This window comes from Enoplosus armatus, chromosome 23, assembly GCF_043641665.1.
Source record: "Enoplosus armatus isolate fEnoArm2 chromosome 23, fEnoArm2.hap1, whole genome shotgun sequence".
Lineage (NCBI taxonomy): Eukaryota > Metazoa > Chordata > Actinopteri > Centrarchiformes > Enoplosidae > Enoplosus > Enoplosus armatus.
This window is the reverse complement of record NC_092202.1, coordinates 5,596,388-5,616,150: the sequence shown is the minus strand read 5'-3', so window position 1 is coordinate 5,616,150 and position 19,763 is coordinate 5,596,388. Positions and strand designations below refer to the sequence as shown.

The following is a 19,763-nucleotide window of genomic DNA, read 5'->3' as shown; positions in this document are numbered from 1 at the left end:
GTATGCAAAAGCTAATTTTGTGCTAAACAGGGCGTGGTGTAAGGCTGATGTATTCAGCTGAAGCTTTGGATCATATTGTATTTTGAAAATCTCACAATTTAAAAACTACCATTTCCTCCTGAAATGTTTAGTGGTTGGAGACAAACCAAGAAAACATGGTTTGTTTGTGATGATTACATCAGTCGCAGTGGTTCAGCCATTGTGAATCAAGTCAACATCTGCAGATCAACATCTGCACTTTTTTTGTCCTTAGCTTCTTTCACTCCAATATGTGCTGCTCTGGAGGATGATAATGTCCATCAACACTTTAATAATCAAGTGGTTCCAGAGGGTACATCCGCATTTTAAAGTATGCGTTGATATTTTGTGTGGTTTTATTGTTTATTGCATATTTGGATCCTCATTAATAGTTACCTTGACGACAACTTCTTTTCCTACAATTCACATGCAGTTCATAACACGTTTACCGCAATAATCTCCACCCATTAAAACAATATCAAAAACATACAAACAAAACCTCAATTAATCTGAATATGCATGCTGCAAATAAAGTTTTAAAGAATACTTTAGGTGTTTCTTAAAATCTGTTTTGTCCAATCTTGAGATATAAAGCATGTCAGACTCTTTAACCTCTATCCTGACCCTCCTGTTGAGGTGAACAATGAAGGTTAAAACAAATAGAAGTGATGTGTGACAATGTGTCTTCACGTCCAGACCTCCAGACCAGGACAGTCCAGGTCTTTGCCTGCTGGAGGGACTCAGATGGCGCAGTCTGGACACAGTTACACCACCCCGCCGGTTGTTGTGGACGTTGAGCCAGCAGTCATGTGCCGAGGAACGGGTCGGAAAAAATGATGGAATGGTCACATTTTTCAGAGGAGTGCGTTCCAGCCGAGCATCTGGTATTCTTGAAACATCTGAACCAAGCAGCACTCTGCATGTGTGTATACAGTATGTGTGTGTGTGTGTTCAGGTTTATACAAAGAAAAAAGTTGAGCTCTCTCCTCTTAAAATTAATTGTGAAAACGTGTGAAGAAAAACTGTGTGTGAGAGAAAATGAGGGAAAGGAGAGGTGAGGTGAGAGAAGTGAGAAGGGCAGTTAAACAGAAATGATTTTATATGGTTGGGGATATTTTTCCCCCTGCGCATTTCTATCCCAAAAAGATCCTTTTGCAAGCAGCCTCCCTCCCTCTTCTCCTTCTGCAAAATTGTTCTTTTTATGAGGCTTCAGTCTCAAACCACTCCTCCTCTCACCACAAGTATCTCTGGTCTGTTTTTGCTCTTTCTTCCTCGGCCCTTTCCTCCCCCCCTTCAAGCCTTTTTCCTCATGCTCTCTGTTTTAACTCTTCACATACTATAAACGTATCAGAGTAACAGTAAACAACAACAACAACCTGGATAAACCACAAAATTAAGGGAAACAACCACTGACTGAAAGAGAAAATTGCTTAAAATCAATAGTCTCCCAAAGACCCTGCTTTCATGTAAATGCCATTTTCCAGAATACATGATATGAATTAGGTTCCTTTTACACATAAACAGTAAATCCTTCAGCACTTTTAACTGTTTACAGTCCTTTTCCAAAGTACTTTGTGTTACATTAGCGTATAAAAAGCCTTATACAGTTTTAATCTAGTTTTTGTAGAGGTTGAATTGCCCTTGAGCCAGACAGCAAACACATTCAACAGTGATGTCACAGTGTACTAACACACCCTGAAGTACGCATTTACATCACTGCAGCAAGGTGAGGAGTTAAACCACTGGAGGTCTTTTTAAACTAAATAAACGATTTTAAACCCTCCTTGGATTAGCTGGAAAACGCATCGTCACAAAGCTGAAAACAAGGATGTTTTTCTAATGAAAAGTTGACAGCAACACTACAAACATATGATGATCTTGTAGAATATGATGATTGTACTTCAAATTAGCTGCAACATCTACACCAGTATAGAGCAACATAAACATTAATGCAGCAGTAATATTATTCCAGAAACATCATATATAATAATAAAACACTGACAGGGAACATTTATTTACTCTTTTCCATATTACAGATATAATAATTAGCTTGATTGGTTAACTGAATATAAAGACTTACTATATTTCTGTATGTCGGTTAATGAGACACTAGAAGAGGCATTGTTGCAGAAGCTGCTGTGGATTTTTGAATATACTGTACACTAACCTGACTGACCCCACCTTTTCTATTTTTTTCTACTCACATCTGTTCGTCCACTTTCCTCCTCCACTGGCCAAACTCTCTCTGTCTCTCTGTCACCTGGTGTTTCCATTGGTCTCTCTCTCATGAACAATAACTGTTTGGACTAATCCATCTTTCTAGAGAAGCACCCACTGGATCACTGATGGATACATAGATGAACTAATACTAATGATAGAGTTTATGTTAATACACTATATTAAGGGTTTATAACTTGTAAATAAGGGCTTTATTGATGGTTAATAAACATTTACTCATGTTTTATAGACCAGTTAAGAGCTGTTAGTGAGAACAATTTTTGGGTTGCCAGGTTGTGAAAACTCCTTTTGACTAATCAAACCATATGACTACTTACCTTGTGGAAAACATATCTGATGAAAAGTAATCTATTAACAACTTACTAAGTAAGCATTTGTTAATTGATTACCAACATTATTATTATATATATTATAATAGCGTTATAGCAAATAGAAAAGAACAAACAACAAATGTCTTTTATGAGACAAAATGTGTTCTTACTGGTGGTTTACAACAGATCTAGAAAGCATTATCAAAGGATTGAAGTCATTAACTTAGGGTGCTGGGGAGAGTTAATTCACAAAAGGGGGACAAAGGGAAGTGAAACAAGCAAAACAATGAATCTGAATCTCTTTCGGAGCTGCTTCTCTGTAGCCGACCCGTAGAGCCTGTTTTGTCTCTGATGTTTTAATTTAATTTAATTTGGTGTGCTATTATATCCTGTTAATTGTCCCACAACACGGCCCATGGGAACCAATGTTCTCTGTTACACTAGCAATTAATTGGAATAAATTAACTGAGTGTACCTATTTAACAATGTCTCCCTGCTACCTTTTATATAACTAAATTACATACTGTAGTTCTATCCAGGAACCTTCTTAAGAATTCACAGTTCCTTTCTAGGAAATTATTAGGAAACTACGGGACCTGTAAAATATATTGTTTCCAGAAACCTTCATCTGTGCCTCATCTTTTTCCTAGTTAAGGATTTTTTCTTTCAAGTTGTCGTGGCGATGTCATCTTGGTGGGCGGACTCACAGAGGAGCAGTCAGACAGTCATGTTTAATGTTGTAAAAGATGTTGCTGATCAGTAAGGGGACAGAAAATAAATCAAGACACTCAAACAAGACATTTTCACTTAATTTTGGCCATTTCATGCAGTAATCTGGACGTCTGCCTGGAGGTGTTACCAAGTTCATCTGCCAAGCATCTGCTCTCCATCTTGTCTTGTAGGTCACGGACATGAACGCAGATGAGACCCTTGGCAGCCATGTTGGCTTCCATTCCTCTGTCTCTGTCTCCCTGTCAGCCATTTTAATGCTGAACTCATACAGTGTGTCTGGGCGGCGCAGGAACAACTCATCGGGCTCAGCACTCCTTCTCCATGCCAGGCAGGAAGTGGCCAGGACAGCTGCTTGCAATTCAACCTGAGACTTTGTTTGGGTGACCTACATTATGGCACCATTTACCTTCTACTGTAACTTTAACAGCACTTTTTCTTTTTATCTTCATTTTCTCATTTTGCCTGACTTCCAGTGGTGGAAGTACATTTATTCAAGTACAAATATGAGGTACTATATTGCACTTTTAACTCCACTGTATTTATCTGACGCCTTGTTACCAACTACTTTTCCGATTTTACATTAAAGACATATGACAGGCTTATAAAATACAACACATTAGTACAGACAAGTCATTCCCAGCCTTTTTGGCTTGTGACCCCTTACTAAAAACAGCAGTGTCTAGGCTCCTTGTCACATTTCAGATGTCGACGAGTTGTTAGCAGTTCCTCGCCTCTAAACGTCTCACATGGTTTCATTTAAATAACAGTTTGAGGTTCAACAAGGTCAAATTATCCAGTATTTCACAAAAAAAGCAAACATGAGATTAAGATAGAAATTTAAAAAAAAACACACATTTGTGAAGCAGAACTTTTTTTCTTCTTTCCTCACGACCCCTCAGATTTATCTCTTGACCCTTTGGAGGGGTCTGACCCCTAGGTTGAGAACCACTGTACCAAACTACCTGTAACTAAAGTAATTAAAACTAGTTCCTCCTCTACTACCTGCAACATATATAAAAATGCTATGCTATATAAAATGCTACATGTCATTTGCAGGGGCCATTTTTCTGCATAATGAGTACTTTTATTTTAGTACATTTTGGTAATAATACTTCTGTACTTTTGTGTGGGTGTTTTGAATGCAGGGCTTTCACTTGTAATAGAGTATTTTTACATTAATGTAGTGGTACTTGTACTTCTGCAGGCTTCAGCCTACTTAAAATCTCATCTTTATCTTGTTCAAAACAAACTCCCTCTTATGCAGAAGCATTTTAACAGACTGACATGAAACAAGAGTGACAATAATCTGTCCAGACGCCTGATTGAATTAACAAATATACAAAGTACCAAGGAAGCCACGTGGTTTACTGACTGTCCAACTAGCAACAAACAAAGATAATTGCAGTCTGCAGTGCCAGTTCTCATACAGTCATGTACAGTTCAAAATGTTCAGGCTGTGTAATTTTGTTAAACATGTTACCCAGGGTGCCCCACACTACAGGAACACCCATGTCAGGAAGCGGTCTTTGGGAACGAGTTGCTGAATCAGACCCTCCCGACTCTGCACCAGAACTACTCATCCTCCTGCAGCCTTGTCGCAGTCATATCTGTCAGGAAATCCTCCCAGTTTCTGGTCTGCGGGTGAAACTACAGAGGCATGTCAGCTAATTCCCATCCTTCGACCTCCATCCAAGCAGACTGACCTCACCTAAAGCCCCCTACCCCCCTTAAACTCTAAAACTCCCTTCCTCCATCGCTGACTTCTGCACAATAAGCAACATCTGGTTCTCATTTCCCCAAAACCAAAACAACACGAGGAGGGGGGGGGGGGGGGGGGAGTCGGAGGAGAGGTTGTTGAGGAGAAACACATTCACAGAGAAGCAGGATGTGAAAAGAGAATGAGGAGTTACATTTCTCACTGTTGGTACAGTTGGAGGTCTTTGATGGTGCAGGTGTGAGGATGTGTGTGTGTGTGTGTGTGTGTGTGTGTGTGTGTGTGTGTGTGTGTGTGTGTGTGTGTGTGTGTGTTAACCACTTTGACATTTCTTTAACACCTTCATAGTGGCCTGTTCAGTGTTCTCCCACACTCTCTGTAACACAACAAACATACAGTCAGCTCCTTTGGTCAACTGTATGAAAAAGTTAAGACAAGGAGAGGAGGAGGGGGAGGAGGAAGAGGGGGGACTCCCATCTCCACAGAAAAGAATCTGCAACTCAGCGGCTAGCAGCCCTAATTACAGTGGGGCTTTGCTGAAGTCTGCAACAAGACAAAGAGAGAGAGAAAAAGAAAACGAGGCAGATGGAGGGAGAGAAAAACATGAGGAAGGGAGCAAGAGTGAGGGCAAGAGGAGAGGCTTACCTCATTTTGTAAATAGTCTGTTTATAAGTCAAAGTCACTCTAAATTAGTGCTGACTTAACAAAGGCACAGCTGCTCAGCATCTCTGCAAAATGACCCTTTACAGCATAAACGCATATGACACAAAGTCTGATTTTCTTTAAGATAATTCATCAGTATCTTTTCAAAGAGGCACAAAAGATACTCAATAACTTTTAAAGACACATAAGTGGAATTAGTTCATGCCAGCTGATCTGTTTTCTGCTTTTAAAATTAGATGATGCAAAAGACAAAAGTGTCCCTGCAGCTTGATTAAGACTTCATCCAACTTAACATTTGAGCCGATACCAGCAAAATATCACTTTCTGTGGGATGCAACTTTCTGCCAACTTGGCTTCAGCCGGCTAATCATCTTTCCAGACACCAGGCTGCAGAACAGCACATTCAAAATTCAGAACTTTTTCCTCTTTGTTGGTAGAGATGCCCCAAGAAATTTAAGAAGTAAGCTGCTTTAAATGAGCCAGAAACACCCGTCTGTCCACAAGTGAGTACTATCTTACACTCTTAGTTTTCATTTTGGAGCACATTTGTCTTCAATCTGGCTACTAAAAGTGTGTAAATTATTCTGGTGAGGTTTTCCTTTTTATTGGCTCTCCTCTTAAACTCAACTGAACTGCTTCACTGAGGTGGACCAAACATTCGTCATGTATTTTCGAGTAACATTGAGTTACAACAGCATGCCAAGGTGTCTAACACATATACTCACACACAGTGAGGACCTGAATCAGAGCTACTTTATGTTTGCCAGCTCCTCCCTTCCTCTGCTTGACCCAACAAAACTCCTCTCTGAGCCCAACACCAGACAAAATGGCGTTGGAGCCTTCACACTGCCCTACAGAGGAGAAATGCTGCATTCTAGTGGAAGCTGAGAGACATTAACTCAGCATTATATCTATCATACAAGTCATCACTCAATTACTGGACAGGTTTCAGCATCAAACAGCCCACAAATCCATGATTATAAACAGACTCATATCTAAAGTATAAATCACAAACAGAACAAACATTTATTGCAGAAATCCATGAAAAGTGAAAAAGAAAAGCTCATAAATATATTCAATAGGTCGACTATCAACTTATCGTTCAGAATAAGGATATCTCGACATGATTATGATGAGAATCTGTTTCTAACTTTGGGATTTTTTCTTAATTAACAGCTTCCCTTTAGGTTTGAGTAAAAGAGACTTTTTGTGTTCCTCCATTCTTGCGGCCTCTTGCTGTTTTTCACTCCACGCCTCTATCCCTCGGTCCACCTCTGAGTTCAGCATCACGATACGTCTCTGGGAGAAAGAGCGCAGAGGTTACAGACAAAAAGCATGTAATGGAAGACAGAAAGAGTGATATTAAAATAAAATAAGAAGGCAAATGTGTTGATACTCACTGCTAAAACTTCCCTCTCTTGCTTTCTTCTTATCTGTCCCTTCATTGGAGGTGCTGCTCTTCCATCTGTCCAGATACACAGACAAGAAAACGTTAAATATGCATGAAAAATTACAAAATGTGCTAGAAGTAGATCACAAAGAAATTGACTTGTTTTGGCATTAGCTAAATTACCCTGAATTTAATAAGATCAGTGTCAAATGAGCTTCATTACTTTACACAGAAACAAAAGGCAGAATCACATCACTGTTGACATCCTCTACAAAACACCTCCTAATATGTATGACTCCACAAAAACTACAAATGCAAAAAAATAATACCTGCAAACGACCAATCAGGGAGATCTGTCAAAGGGCCGTACTCTGTGCCGCTTCGGGAAAGTCCATGTCTGCAAGTAAACACAAACGTTATGAGTTTAGAAATCTATACTGTGATAGTGATGAGGGCAGTGTCGCCGCAAAAAAGCCCAATCGCAAAAACTGCACAGAGAATGGGAGGACTTGCGGCTAATAGGGGCCAATCAGCCCATTTTGGTCATGCAAAACTAAACTTGTGCTGTGACCCCGGTGAAGTTAGTTTTAAGTTGGATATTCGACAGAAGGGTTAGGGTCTGGATCCAGCAGCGTCTTCTTACTCAGTGTTGGCAGTAGTAGGACTCACCTCCCAGCTTCACACTTAACTGCTGGAGTTTGACTTGGGCACCATAAATAAATTACTGTTTAAATGACACAATACTGATGTGGTTTTTTCAATACCTTCATGCTGACTTGCCCATATTCTAAATTGGTCTCATTGAGCACATTCATTTAATATTATTTACATGGACGCTATTGGGAGAAAAAAAAATCTATCTAGAATCTACCTTAAAAATCTGTATATAAAATAGTAATAAAATCATTCAAATCTAGCATGAAAGGGTGAGTACTATTTGTCCAGTGAAGCAGTCACTTCTGGTATTGCTTTGGAATCACTGGGTCACAAAACTAACGTTATTTTCTATTATACATTAAATTTCTATTATACATTAAATGTCTGTCTGTCCTAGAATTATGTTTTCATGTATTTATTGTTATTTTTCCCATGTGAGCACATTACATCAGTGTGTCCACTGTGACATCAACAGTGAACTTACTGTTTCCTCCATTTCTCTCCAGCCTGTACTCCACATGTGGTGCTGAACTGCCTGCTGGAGAGCCTCAACACTGGAAAACAACAAGTCCAGAAACAAAAACAGCCTCTGAAGTCACCTCCAGACACCCACAATCACCTGACATTTACAGCATACACTTTAATAACTCTACTATGATCTTATGAGCAGTCAGTAAGTAAAAACGCATCTATGTGGTTACTTCACAAAGCAAAATGCTGCTTTACTTTACTAGTTTGCTTGGCAGAACTGTTAGCATAAGCGTTAGCCTTGATAGTCGTCGTTACTGTATTTACGGTGGTTATTCAAATAAACAGCTGAATCAAAAGGAAGCGACTGGTACAAGAAGATATTTACAGGTACGAAACTCAGGTTTGGAGTTTTAACGGGTCTCACACACACCAGATTTAGTGAATAACCTCTGTCTCACCTGAGCAGCACAACGTCCTCACGGGGGCCGCCATGTTGTCTGCACTACTCTGTGTTAACCACCAGGAGGCGCTAAAGACACGCTGACAGGGCCTGGCTTTTAGTGACTGTGTACCTTTATTTTCAGTGGAGAATTTGAAATGTTTGGTGACTGAAAATGGGATTTTATAACTCAAAACTATAGAAAACAAAGCTCTTATTATTCTCACATTGATTTTGTGCATTTTTTGTTGTTGAACAGCTTTCTCTGTCATTGTCATGCAGAGGGGCCACAAGATAAGTTTGGGTCCTCATAGTTTTGTTTCAGCATAGGAGTACTGGTTGGTTTTCAAGCATTTATTGAAGCTGCCATGTATAGCCCGTCTTACAGGAAGTGTATGATCCAGGGTTTTTAGAGCTTGACCCAAACTTTGGACTTTAGGTCAGGTCTCTGTCGCTTCAATTTTGACCATTATTTTTTTAATAATCTGTCTCTCATGAGTCCCTCAACTTTAAAGAAGAGCAGCACTAAAACACTTGAGTGCCCCCTTTATGTTTGGGTGACAAACAGTTATCTACTTAAATTTCTCAATTTATGTTAAATGTTGTGTTTGCATATCTGCCCTTTGAAGAAATAATTACACATATACACGCTAAAGGGAGAAGATTGAGATAGATGGTGGGGGAGAGCGCTTGATGATGTCTATCTGGAAGTAGCCTATTATCGACATGACTGTATTTCGCTGGAGCAGAAATGCAGACAGCGAACAGCCGCTCTCGCAGCTCTTCAAAGTATTGTTTTTGTATGAACTGCTCCGCTACTAAGCCCAGAAGAATTTCTCTGTTAGCTTTTCAGACAAGTTCCCACTCGCAGCCGGTGAGGTAAACGCTAGAGTCTGCAGAGGCTGCTGCAGGGACTCCGGTCAACCGCAGGGGCCATGAAAGGCTCCATATGGAGGGGTCTGCGGGGCAGATAGAGAGCCGGCAGGCCTATCCAAACACAGTGGTGCTTTATCAGGGCTTGATGTGTTTAGGTGTGTCCCTTAACTGCCACAAACAGCCGGAACCGGGACTGACTAAAGACCAGCCAGTACTGAAATAGTAGCGGGATGTTTACCCTGTATCCTCCTTGGAGAACGCAGACACGCCGAAAAAATTCACCAGCCCCCTCACTCCGCCGTGTCCCTCCGCGCATTCCACAGGCTGGTGGTACAATAAAGTAGTGCCGTTGCCTAAACGACGCAGTTTTATATGATTTAGACAGATTTACAAATGTTTAAAACAGAGATGGAGGAAGTACTCAGATCAATACCACAATGTAAAATACTCCATTACAAGTAAAAGTCATGCTTAGTATAACTGGCATATAGTTGGTTAAAGTACCCATTATGCAGACTGGAGTAAAAAGTACAACATTTCCCTCCAACTTGTAGTGGAGTAGAAAAGGAAAATACTCATGTAGTCATGTCTCAGTCATAATAAATATTGGCCTAATGGTCAGACTACCATTTCTAGACGACCACCAGAATCAGGACTTCATTAACCTATTAGGTGTCCCCAGGACAGAAACTAACTGTGGGTCCACATTGACCCCCCATATTTGTCCCACAATTTGATTCAGCACATTTTTTATGAATATGCATCATTGTGTATAATGTTGGGATGTAAACTCCTCAGGTTTTCAAAACGTACACCTTAATGCATCACTAATTATAATCCGGTGATTAATCCACATTTTATAAAAGTACTTTTACTTTCAGTATTTTTATGTTTATGCTATTACTTAAGTAGCCTAAGATTGTAAATGCAGAACTTTTACTGGTTGCAGAGTATTTCTAGTTTTACTTGAGTAAAATATCTGAATACTTCTTCCACCACTGTCAAACCCCCACACATTTGAAGCCAAAAATACTGAAGACATGACCTCAGTAGTAGCCACGGCATTGCGAGGGTTGCAGTAGTAGGCTGAGGGCAGAAACTCTGTGGAAACATTTTTATTTTAGTTTGACAATGGTTAACTCAAGATGCTGTGGCTGAAAACTTCAGAAGGACCCCCCCCCCCCCCCCCCAAAAAAAAGACAAAAAAGACTAGTCCCAAGCTCAGTAAAGTAAAGATTAAAGCATAATTTTTCTCTAATAACATTATTTTTTTGTAAAGAGCAGGTCTTGGGGGAGTGGGCACATCCTCTGAGGGAGTTTTGCGTATGAATGACGACACAGCCATGGCTGGTGGAAAGGTGTTCCGGCCTGGTGGGGGAAACGAGCCGCCGCTGACTGATAAAGGAACAGTGATGCGTCAAGCCCGGCAGACGGACAGAACGCGAAGTAACGGTCGCCCAGTGACTCTACCTTCAAAATAAAAGCGAATATAGTGCGGCCTTCGAATAGGAGGCGAATAAATAACCACGTGGGAACCACTAACTACAAAACTGTGTCTAAATGTTAAGCGGGAATATATTCTTCTTTGTGAAACGAAACCAAGGCTGTACCACGGACTGTTTCCGATTTTGTTTGGTTTAAATATAATAGCTGACAGGCAGGAGTTTATTTTGAAAAGCTGTAACCGGAGCTATCTGCCTCCGCCGTAGCTAACTCGACTACTGTTGTAAAAAGAGGGGGGAGGTAAGTAATTATTTAGGGGGAAGAAAGAAAGAAACAAAGTTGTCGACCGTGCAATGCACACGGGGAGGGATTTTATTTATCTTGAGCGACTCGTTTAGTCCAGCACCGGTCTGTTGGGGTGGAACTGTAACGGCGCACCGGTTTCCCCCACTTCCTTCTCTCTCTCCAAACTTCTCCGCTACTCTTTCGCCGACAGGATTTCTCCTTTGAAAACGGGAATGATAAAAGCAGCCGAGCACAGGCGGATGGACGGACGGACTGAGGAGTCTAGCGAGTGCCGTATGTGTGTTTTCCGTTGCCCGAGTTAAAGTTAACCGCGTTGGTTTTTAATTTTTCCGCGCACATTTCATCCTGAGATGAATGGCAGAAGTCGGGTGAGTCGACTATCTGAGCTCAAACGGATTTATTTTCTTGTCTACACTGGACCCACATGAAGCGGTGATAGCCTGCATCCCGCTGAACCTCTCTGCGCTTTGTGTTTTTTAAAAAGAGAATTCAAACGGAGAGACACCCCCACACCGCACTGGATAACCAAGCTATCAACCCGACTTTACTTAAGTTTATTTCAGACAGTTCAACTAGTAGAGAAGATGCAGATGTGGAGCCACATGAGGGTCCACAAAGGAGGCCCTCCACGACCATAGGTCACGCCGAAGTGTCCTGGATTTATGTTTCTCCTATTTCCTGGCTGGATTGACTTGAACTATTAGTATATGTCTAATAATCCAATGGATTCTTCCTCACCACAGCCTACCTGTGCCTGTGGATTTTCCACATGAGGGCAAACCAGATGACTCAGAGGGCTTAAGTCATGTAACCACCCTGAAATGTCTTAAAGGTCTTATTTATCTGTTTTTTTGTATTTATTGTGTGTATATAAGGGTCTTTTTTGTTTAACTTTTGTGCTAGTTTCAAGGCCAATTTTTAAATTTTTAGTAAGAATTTGATTTCATCTGTCGTAGTGAAAACTAGATTTACTTGAACATCTTTGTTCTGCTGTATATCTACCCACACTGTATTTGAGCACATTAATCTGTAACTTAAAGGGGGGACTGTAGGACTTGACTTTGCCCAGACAGGTAAAAAACACGAGAAGGCTTCATCATGGACAGGCCGATAAGCAAGTTATTGGAGAAGTTAAAGCTAACAGACTCTGGCAGTGTGAAATTCAACAGTTCAAAGAAAAAACATGACTCTGCCAACAACTCTAATAACAGCAACGCCAACACTGGCATCTCCGGAGGCAGCGGTGGGGGCAGCGGTCTGCCACCAGCTCCTAGCTCTGCAGCTGCCTCGCCCTCAAGACCTGGCCAGTTCTCGCTTGCCTCTGCAACCACAAGCGATGCATGTGTTCCAGCGAGTGGGAGAGGAGGAGGGATGGGAATGCCTGCCTCTCAGCTCCTCACCCCACCGCCATCTTCCTCCACGGTGGGTGCCATACCTCCAGATGGCGAGCAACAGCTTCACCCTTCCACCTTGGCACCACTGAGGCGTCGCTCCCCCCAGCAGCGAGCTTCCTGTTACCTGGGTGAGGGCGTGGATTCCCACCTGAGGCGTGAATCTGGCCTGGGCCCTGAGTGTGACCCTCTGGGAGCGTTTGGCTCCAAGGCGTCCCTCAATCAGCGGCGCTACTCCCTGGAGCTCCAGCAGTTGGTCCGACGGCAGCAGCTCCTCTCCCAGCCGCCGCCTCTCTCTGTTCCCCCGCCGTACCCTGCTGCCACAGGCTATGGGTCGGCTCCCAGAGGTAGTGGAGGCGGCCTGGCAGAGCCTGGCTACCTCTCCGAGCCTGAGAGACACAAACGCCTCTCTCTTCAGGAGGCTCTGTTCTACAAACGCCTGAGCACTGGCAGTGAACTGTGGGAGAGTACCAGGCCTGCATCCCTCTCTCATCCACCACATCGTACATCTGATGTGACCGGAGGAGGTGTAGGAGGAGGCTTCTTTTATCCCCCAGGACCAACCCTGAGCCCATGCTCATCATTCAGCCTCCAGGAGTCGGTGCTGGTCAGCCCCAGGTCCAGCTTTGCCTCCAGCACGGCTAGTGGTGGTGGAGGAGGGAGTCCCATGGGGAGCCGCTGCAGCAGCAACCGGACCAGTGGCATCAGCCTGGGCTACGACTCTCGCTACTCTGCCTCTGGAGGCCTCCCTCCACAGCAGCAATCTCCCTCCATGCAGACAGGGGGCTCTGCGGCTGGTTATGGAGCACCAGGCAGGGCCGGGGTAACCCCTGTGGAGGCCTGGACTCAATACCTGGATGGAGGGATGCGTCCAGGGCCCCATGATAGCCGACATTCTTACCCACCTGCTGTTGGAAGTCCAGGAGCAGCGTGTTACCAGGCAGGCCCAGAGTGGTGGGTAGAGCAGCAGGCAGGTGTGAGAGGCAAAGAGGGGGGTGTGATGGGAGACAGGGGCCGATACTCAGACCTGCCTGGGACCCGGTACCAGGAAGAACTCACCCGACTTCTACTGAGAGATGCAGTGCTGGAAGGTGATGGGCTCCTGGATGGCCTGATGCTGAGGGAGTCTCTGGCCTTGACAGCTCTTTCCAAACCGAGCACAACAACACTGGGGCCTTGCTCAGCTGGAGGGCCAGTCAAACCTCAGGAGGATCCAGGAGTCGGAGCTGGTCGGGAGGCCGTGGAGAACCGCCAGGAGTTCTTTGGTGAGATCCTTTTTTTTTTTAACAACAGTTTTCAGGCTACACGGTGGAAACAGGAAAGTGAGGGGGAAAGGTAGCCAGGATGCAAGTTAAACAGAGCTGCATTTAACACAAATTGTAAAATCACATCCCTAATTTGAGCCAGTGCTGTCACTGTTCATGCACGGTATCCCATGCATTCATAATGGAGCGCTGGGTCGCCCAGCATCCGCCCTCAGTGTGTTATTATTGTCCTCCTCACTGCCTGGTGTCAGATCACAGGTTTCTTTCTAAATGAAAGGGTTGTATGGATGGATGGACAGATTAATAGTTGAAAGAGTGTATGGATGGATGGTGCATTGGAACCTGCAGAGACATGCAGGGTTGTAGCACGCAAAGCATAAAGGAGAAGGAAGAAGAAAAAAGTGCTCGGGCTTCAGAAACTGATCCAGACAAGTAGATATGTTTGGCTGAAGAGAAGAAAGAAAAAGAACATGCAGGACACACTGAAGATACATATAGATGTAAAAAAAAAAAAATGAAAGTATTTAACCGTACAGATATTTATACACTCATTCAGGCTCACACCTGTAGCCAAAACATCAGGCAAAGTCAGCTGATGTTTCAAGTCGTTGCCAGTCTGCCACAGTGTGATGCACATAGAGGGCTAATGCAGCGTATCTACATGGCCATTAAACTGCAAAATCCTGCTGTAACAGTCGGACACAAATTACATGGTTCCATATAAACACAGCTCCGACCATTACTCTGAGTCACAGAAGATTAGGGCTCTGTGTGTGTGTGTGTGTGTGTGTGTGTGTGTGTGTGTGTGTGTGTGTGTGTGTGTGTGTGTGTGTGTGTGTGTGTGTGTGTGTGTGTGTGTGGCAGGGTAGGAGTGTGTCACGGTGGCTGGATGAATATGTGTGTGTGTATATTGTTTCTCTGTGGCAGGGTGTGTTTCCCCTGAGTGACTTCAGGCCACAGTAACGCAGTGTGTGTGTGAGTCATGTTTGTGTGTGTGTGCTGGTGTGTGTAATGCTGCCTTGGCGTGTGCAGGGGCGGTGTGCTGTAGCCTGTTTTTCTGCTCAGGTATGTGTGCCCGGAGGGGACATACAATACTGTACTCCTCACAGCCATTAGGAAGAAATCAGAAGCTCTGAGCCGTGAAGACAGACGCTCTGAGCTCAGCCGACACACACACACACACACACACACACACCTAAATTAAAATGTAATGCTGAGCAAAGTAAAATGCTCATATCTTTGATAGAAGGCAAAAGAAACTATAGACCTAAATTCAGAGCTAATCCATAAAACAAACAAATGGAAAAACTGTTTCTGTTGATGAGTTTTGTCCCACAAGTTAAAAAAAAAAAAGTATACACACAAAACTATTCAGGTAATATGCCGTCTTGTGCTTCTTAAATTGGTTTCAAGTACAGAAAGCTTTATTCTACATAACTGTTGTTAGTTATGAAACCTAAAAGCCTAAAAGTCTAAAAGTCCCTGAATGTTATCCCAGTCCCGTAAACCAATTCTTTCCCAACTTTTTCTATATGTAGTGGCTCCAGACATAAAATTTAAAGCCTTGAGTTTGAGTCTTGGCCCTTTTTTTTTTTTTTTGGTTTCTGGCTTTGGCAGAGACTTGTGCCTATTCCTAAATATCGACGGGACTGTCCAAGATTGTAGGAATTCTCGATTTGTGTGGCACTCCCTCAGCCACATTGGAAAGGAAAAAAACGCAGGCAGACCCTTGAAATAGATCACAGAACAGAAACGCGGTAACTCGGACCACCACACCACTTTTCCACTTTACATTTAATGCTCTGACTAGTGCTGAATATGTACTTAGACTAAACTGTAGTCTGTCAGATGAGAAACACAGAATAGTTAGTTAGTTGTACAGGTCAAGGTGTGTGCAAGATCAGTGTGTTTTCTTTTTACAGACACTAAGCAGCAAAACTAGAACTTGTGCTAATTTTGACCTAGATGCTTATTTGCATCTAGGTAAATGCTTGTTTACTTTCCTGGTCTTAACTGATATGTCGGTGGAGTCCTTGGACCTGACATCAACCCAAAGAAATCAGAGAAAAAACACCAAAAATGTGTTTGTTGTGTCAAAATTTTGGACAGAAAATGATTTGACATGATTTTTTTTTTTTGTAATTGATTTATGGTGTTGTTTTTTCCTGAGGTAGTTTAGGCTCCTAACATCAGGAAAAAAGTGCAATCTTGTTTAATCTCCAAATTGCTAAAATTGTGGGGTTTAAAGTCAAATTTAAAGGAAAGATCCAGAAGAAAGAGCCATCTATTTTCTGGAACGACTGCCAAAAAGTCAGATCCGGTGGAGTTTCCCTTAAATAATAACAGAGCTTCAGCAGAGACACTTGAGTGGATGAGCAAACAGGCTGGCATGGGTAACTGGGTTTTAACTGTGTGAAAATCCCCTAGGTGGTGCGAACGAGAGGATTTACAAGTGTTGACACTTTGTGTGGAGTTGGATTTCAGACACATCCTCTTGGAATGCGTCGTAAACGAAGTGCTAAGAGCCGCTGAGCGATTACTCTCCACTAAATGCATGTTTGTGTCCGCTGTGTTTTTCCCTGTTGTGCCGGCAGGAACCTGCGTGAAGTGTGGGAAAGGCGTGTATGGGGCGGATAATGCCTGCCAGGCTCTGGATAGCCTCTATCACACACGCTGCTTCACCTGTGTGTCCTGTGGTGAGTACCCCCACCCACTCTCTAGACACAGCGATGAGTGTAATGCTTAATTTCAATCAACAACACCTTTTTCTAAACACAATTTTTACCCATTTACTATAAAAAACTTCCCAGTATTATCACGCTGAGTCATTTGTCTGCCATCCTTCTCCCTCTGCAGGACGCACCCTGAGGAACAAGGACTTCTACAATGTCAGTGGCTCTGTGTACTGTAAAGAGGATTACATGGTAAGAGTTGAGGTCAAGGCGTGTTTTGTCATCCGTCTCTCACACACACGCACGCACACACGCACGCACACACACACACACACACACACACACACACACACACACACACACACACACACACACACACACACACACACACACACACACACACACAGATGTGTTCGGAGACAGAGGATTGATTTTCTGCTAATGCTAATCTCTTTGTTGTAATTACAGTTTTCAGGATTCCAGGCTGCTGCTGAGAAGTGTAGTGTGTGTGGCCACCTTATTCTCGAACAGGTGAGGGGTGTGTGTGTGTGTGTGTGCGTGTGTGTGCGTGTGCGTGTGCGTGTGCGTGCCACATGAAGAAGTACACAAATACCTCTGAACACCTCTGTTAGATTTAAAGGAAATATACTTAACCTGTGCCGTGTAATTTTTAGTCAAGTATGTTTCCCATGATGCCTTTCAAGAACCCCACAGAGGATACAGAAATTCAGTGACGTCCTTTTTGTTGGCTCCTCTTCGGGTTCCCACGGCAGCTTTTCAGTGGAATGTTTGCTTTGGGTTTTTGATAAATACAGAATTAAAGCTCTGTAGCGATTAGCTTAAAACGTTTTTACCATATTTGAACCATGGAATACCCATAATATAAATAGAAAGCTCACAGTGAGCCTGGGATCCACAGGCATCATTTTTTGCATAATTTGAAAGGCTTAACCACGTTCAAGTTTTAGGACTACAAACCTTTTAATGCTCAAAAGCGTGTTGGTGCAGAAAAATGAATTTCCATTTCAATTTGTGGCTGAATTGGAAATATTGCTACATGTAGTGAATGCACTTTCTGGTCTCTGCTGGAGGATGTTGGTATGACAGTATAGTAATTAGTGATCATGCTGCTTTATCGTTAAGATTACAGGTAATTTATACATTGTTCAGCGAGATGGAGATTCCCAGTTGATCTACTTCAGGACCCTGTGTTTATTAAACATTTGCTGAGACATGTTTTGATACCTACTTTGAAACTAATGTTTGCAAAAGATGGGAGGCATTCAAGGTATTCATTAGAGCTTGTGTAGCTAATAATTTCTCTTAGGCTTATGAGCGGCGTTTGGAAAATCAAATTAGGTTATATATAAGTTTATTCTTATAGCATGCATCAATTACGATGTTTTTAAAAAGGCAAACATAAAACGGTAAGAAACAAATTGAACAATAAAAATGTAGGTACTGTAGCAAGAACAAGAGGAGGAAAAATAACTAATAAACTACAAAAAAAGAAAATATGATTACAAAATCCAATCACAACAGAAATTGAAAACATATACAGTATCTATGCATACCTACATGCACACATATACAGTCGAGGCCAGTTATCAGTGGAAATATTTGATAAAATACACCTCTTAAAAAGAAAATGAGACAAGAAATCTTTCTTAATTACTTAAATAATGATTGGCCTTCATTCTCAGATCCTGCAGGCTCTCGGGAACTCGTACCATCCTGGCTGTTTTCGCTGTGTTGTGTGCTCCAAGGCTCTGGATGGGGTGCCTTTCACTGTGGACCATCACAGCAACATCTACTGCGTGGCAGACTACAACAAGTGAGACTCGCTATGTGTTTAAATGCTGTGTTTCAAAGGGGATGACTTGGAGGCATCCTGGTGCTGTTTACTTACTTACTTACCTTCAGAGACATTACTCAGCTGTGTGAGTGCTTCTGGTTTCTACAGTACATAAACTTTCTCCTGTCGTCCTGCAGGACTTTTGCCCCAAAGTGTGCTGCCTGTTTACAACCCATCTTACCTACTGAGGTGAGTGTGTGTTTGTGTGTATTCTCCATGCACGTGCTGGCTGGAGGCGTGTTATTTATGTTGTCATGTTTTCAGTTAACTTGGTTTAACTAAACATATTTTTTACAACCAATATAATATAGAAGAAGCAGTTTCAGGCAATCACAGAAGAGTATTTCAAGATCAGTTTATCTTGTATATATTTCTGGTGATACGCATATGCAACTGGAAGTGTGCCAAATTATATCTGCCCAGACATCTGTGCTGACCTCTCTGGTTTGTGTCTCAGGGCAGTGAAGAGATCCTCAGGGTCGTGTCTATGAACAAGGACTATCACTTTGAGTGCTACCACTGTGAGGTAAGTGATCATCAAACGTGTATTTTGTCCTTTTTATATTACCTAAAATATCACGTTTGAGTGCAGAAAATCAGAGCAACAAATTGTTCTGATCTGGCTTTTGTTATGAAGTACCTTGATGGCTGACCTCACTTCCTCTGTGTGCATTCCTGTCCTTATCTGCGTCTTTTTTTTTTTTTTTTTTTTTTCCTCCCTCTCCTTCAGGAGTGTGGTAAGCAGCTCTCTGATAAGCCTGGCTCGCAGTGCTTCCCTCTGGACTCTCATCTCCTCTGCCACTCCTGTCACATGAGCAGAGTGTGCACCACACACAGCATTCCCCCTCACAACACACAGTGATCGGCTCCTGCGCAGCTGTGGATGTTTGGAAAAAGCTGGTCTTAACATGCTGTCACTCTCTCGTGTGCTTTTTGCTCAGATGAAACTGCTGATATTCAGACATTTCCACTGATCCACTTCCTTTGATTTGGATCAGCCCCCTTTGTCACATGTACTGCCTGCTGTACTATTACTGTACCATAGTTATAAGGGAACGGGAAAGAAACTACTGCTTTTTTTTACCCCAATGTGGCTACTGTTTGCTGTAGAAGAACAAGGGATTTTGCTGAACGGTTTTGTACATATATTATCGCTAGCAAACATTTTGCACTTAAATTTGACTTTACTGTAAGAGATTTGTTACGTGAATCTGTACAATTTGGGGAAAAACATTACTGTAATTTCTGTTGTAATAAATGTTTTCATTTGTGTTTAGACAATGGTCTAATTACAGGTATTAGGTCACACATTTTAACAAGTT

The 19,763-nt window shown here is 42.4% G+C and overlaps 2 protein-coding genes across 2 annotated transcripts; one reads left to right on the top strand and one right to left on the bottom strand.

Annotated features, from left to right (window-relative positions):
* Nucleotides 1-6,683: 6,683 nt before the first annotated feature.
* On the bottom strand, nt 6,684-8,686 carry mrpl52 (mitochondrial ribosomal protein L52). Its single transcript, XM_070930075.1, has 5 exons — nt 8,653-8,686; nt 8,208-8,277; nt 7,396-7,463; nt 7,077-7,141; nt 6,684-6,975 (listed from the first exon to the last, which is right to left on the bottom strand). Exons 1-5 carry the CDS (start codon nt 8,684-8,686, stop codon nt 6,823-6,825), a joined length of 390 nt encoding a protein of 129 aa, XP_070786176.1. The 3' UTR covers nt 6,684-6,822.
* A 3,670-nt stretch (nt 8,687-12,356) lies between these two features.
* On the top strand, nt 12,357-19,716 carry ajuba (ajuba LIM protein). The gene is made up of 8 exons (XM_070929754.1): nt 12,357-13,914; nt 16,509-16,610; nt 16,771-16,838; nt 17,055-17,117; nt 18,290-18,420; nt 18,579-18,630; nt 18,899-18,967; nt 19,172-19,716. Exons 1-8 carry the CDS (start codon nt 12,357-12,359, stop codon nt 19,301-19,303), a joined length of 2,175 nt encoding a protein of 724 aa, XP_070785855.1. The 3' UTR covers nt 19,304-19,716.
* The last annotated feature ends 47 nt before the right edge of the window (nt 19,717-19,763 follow it).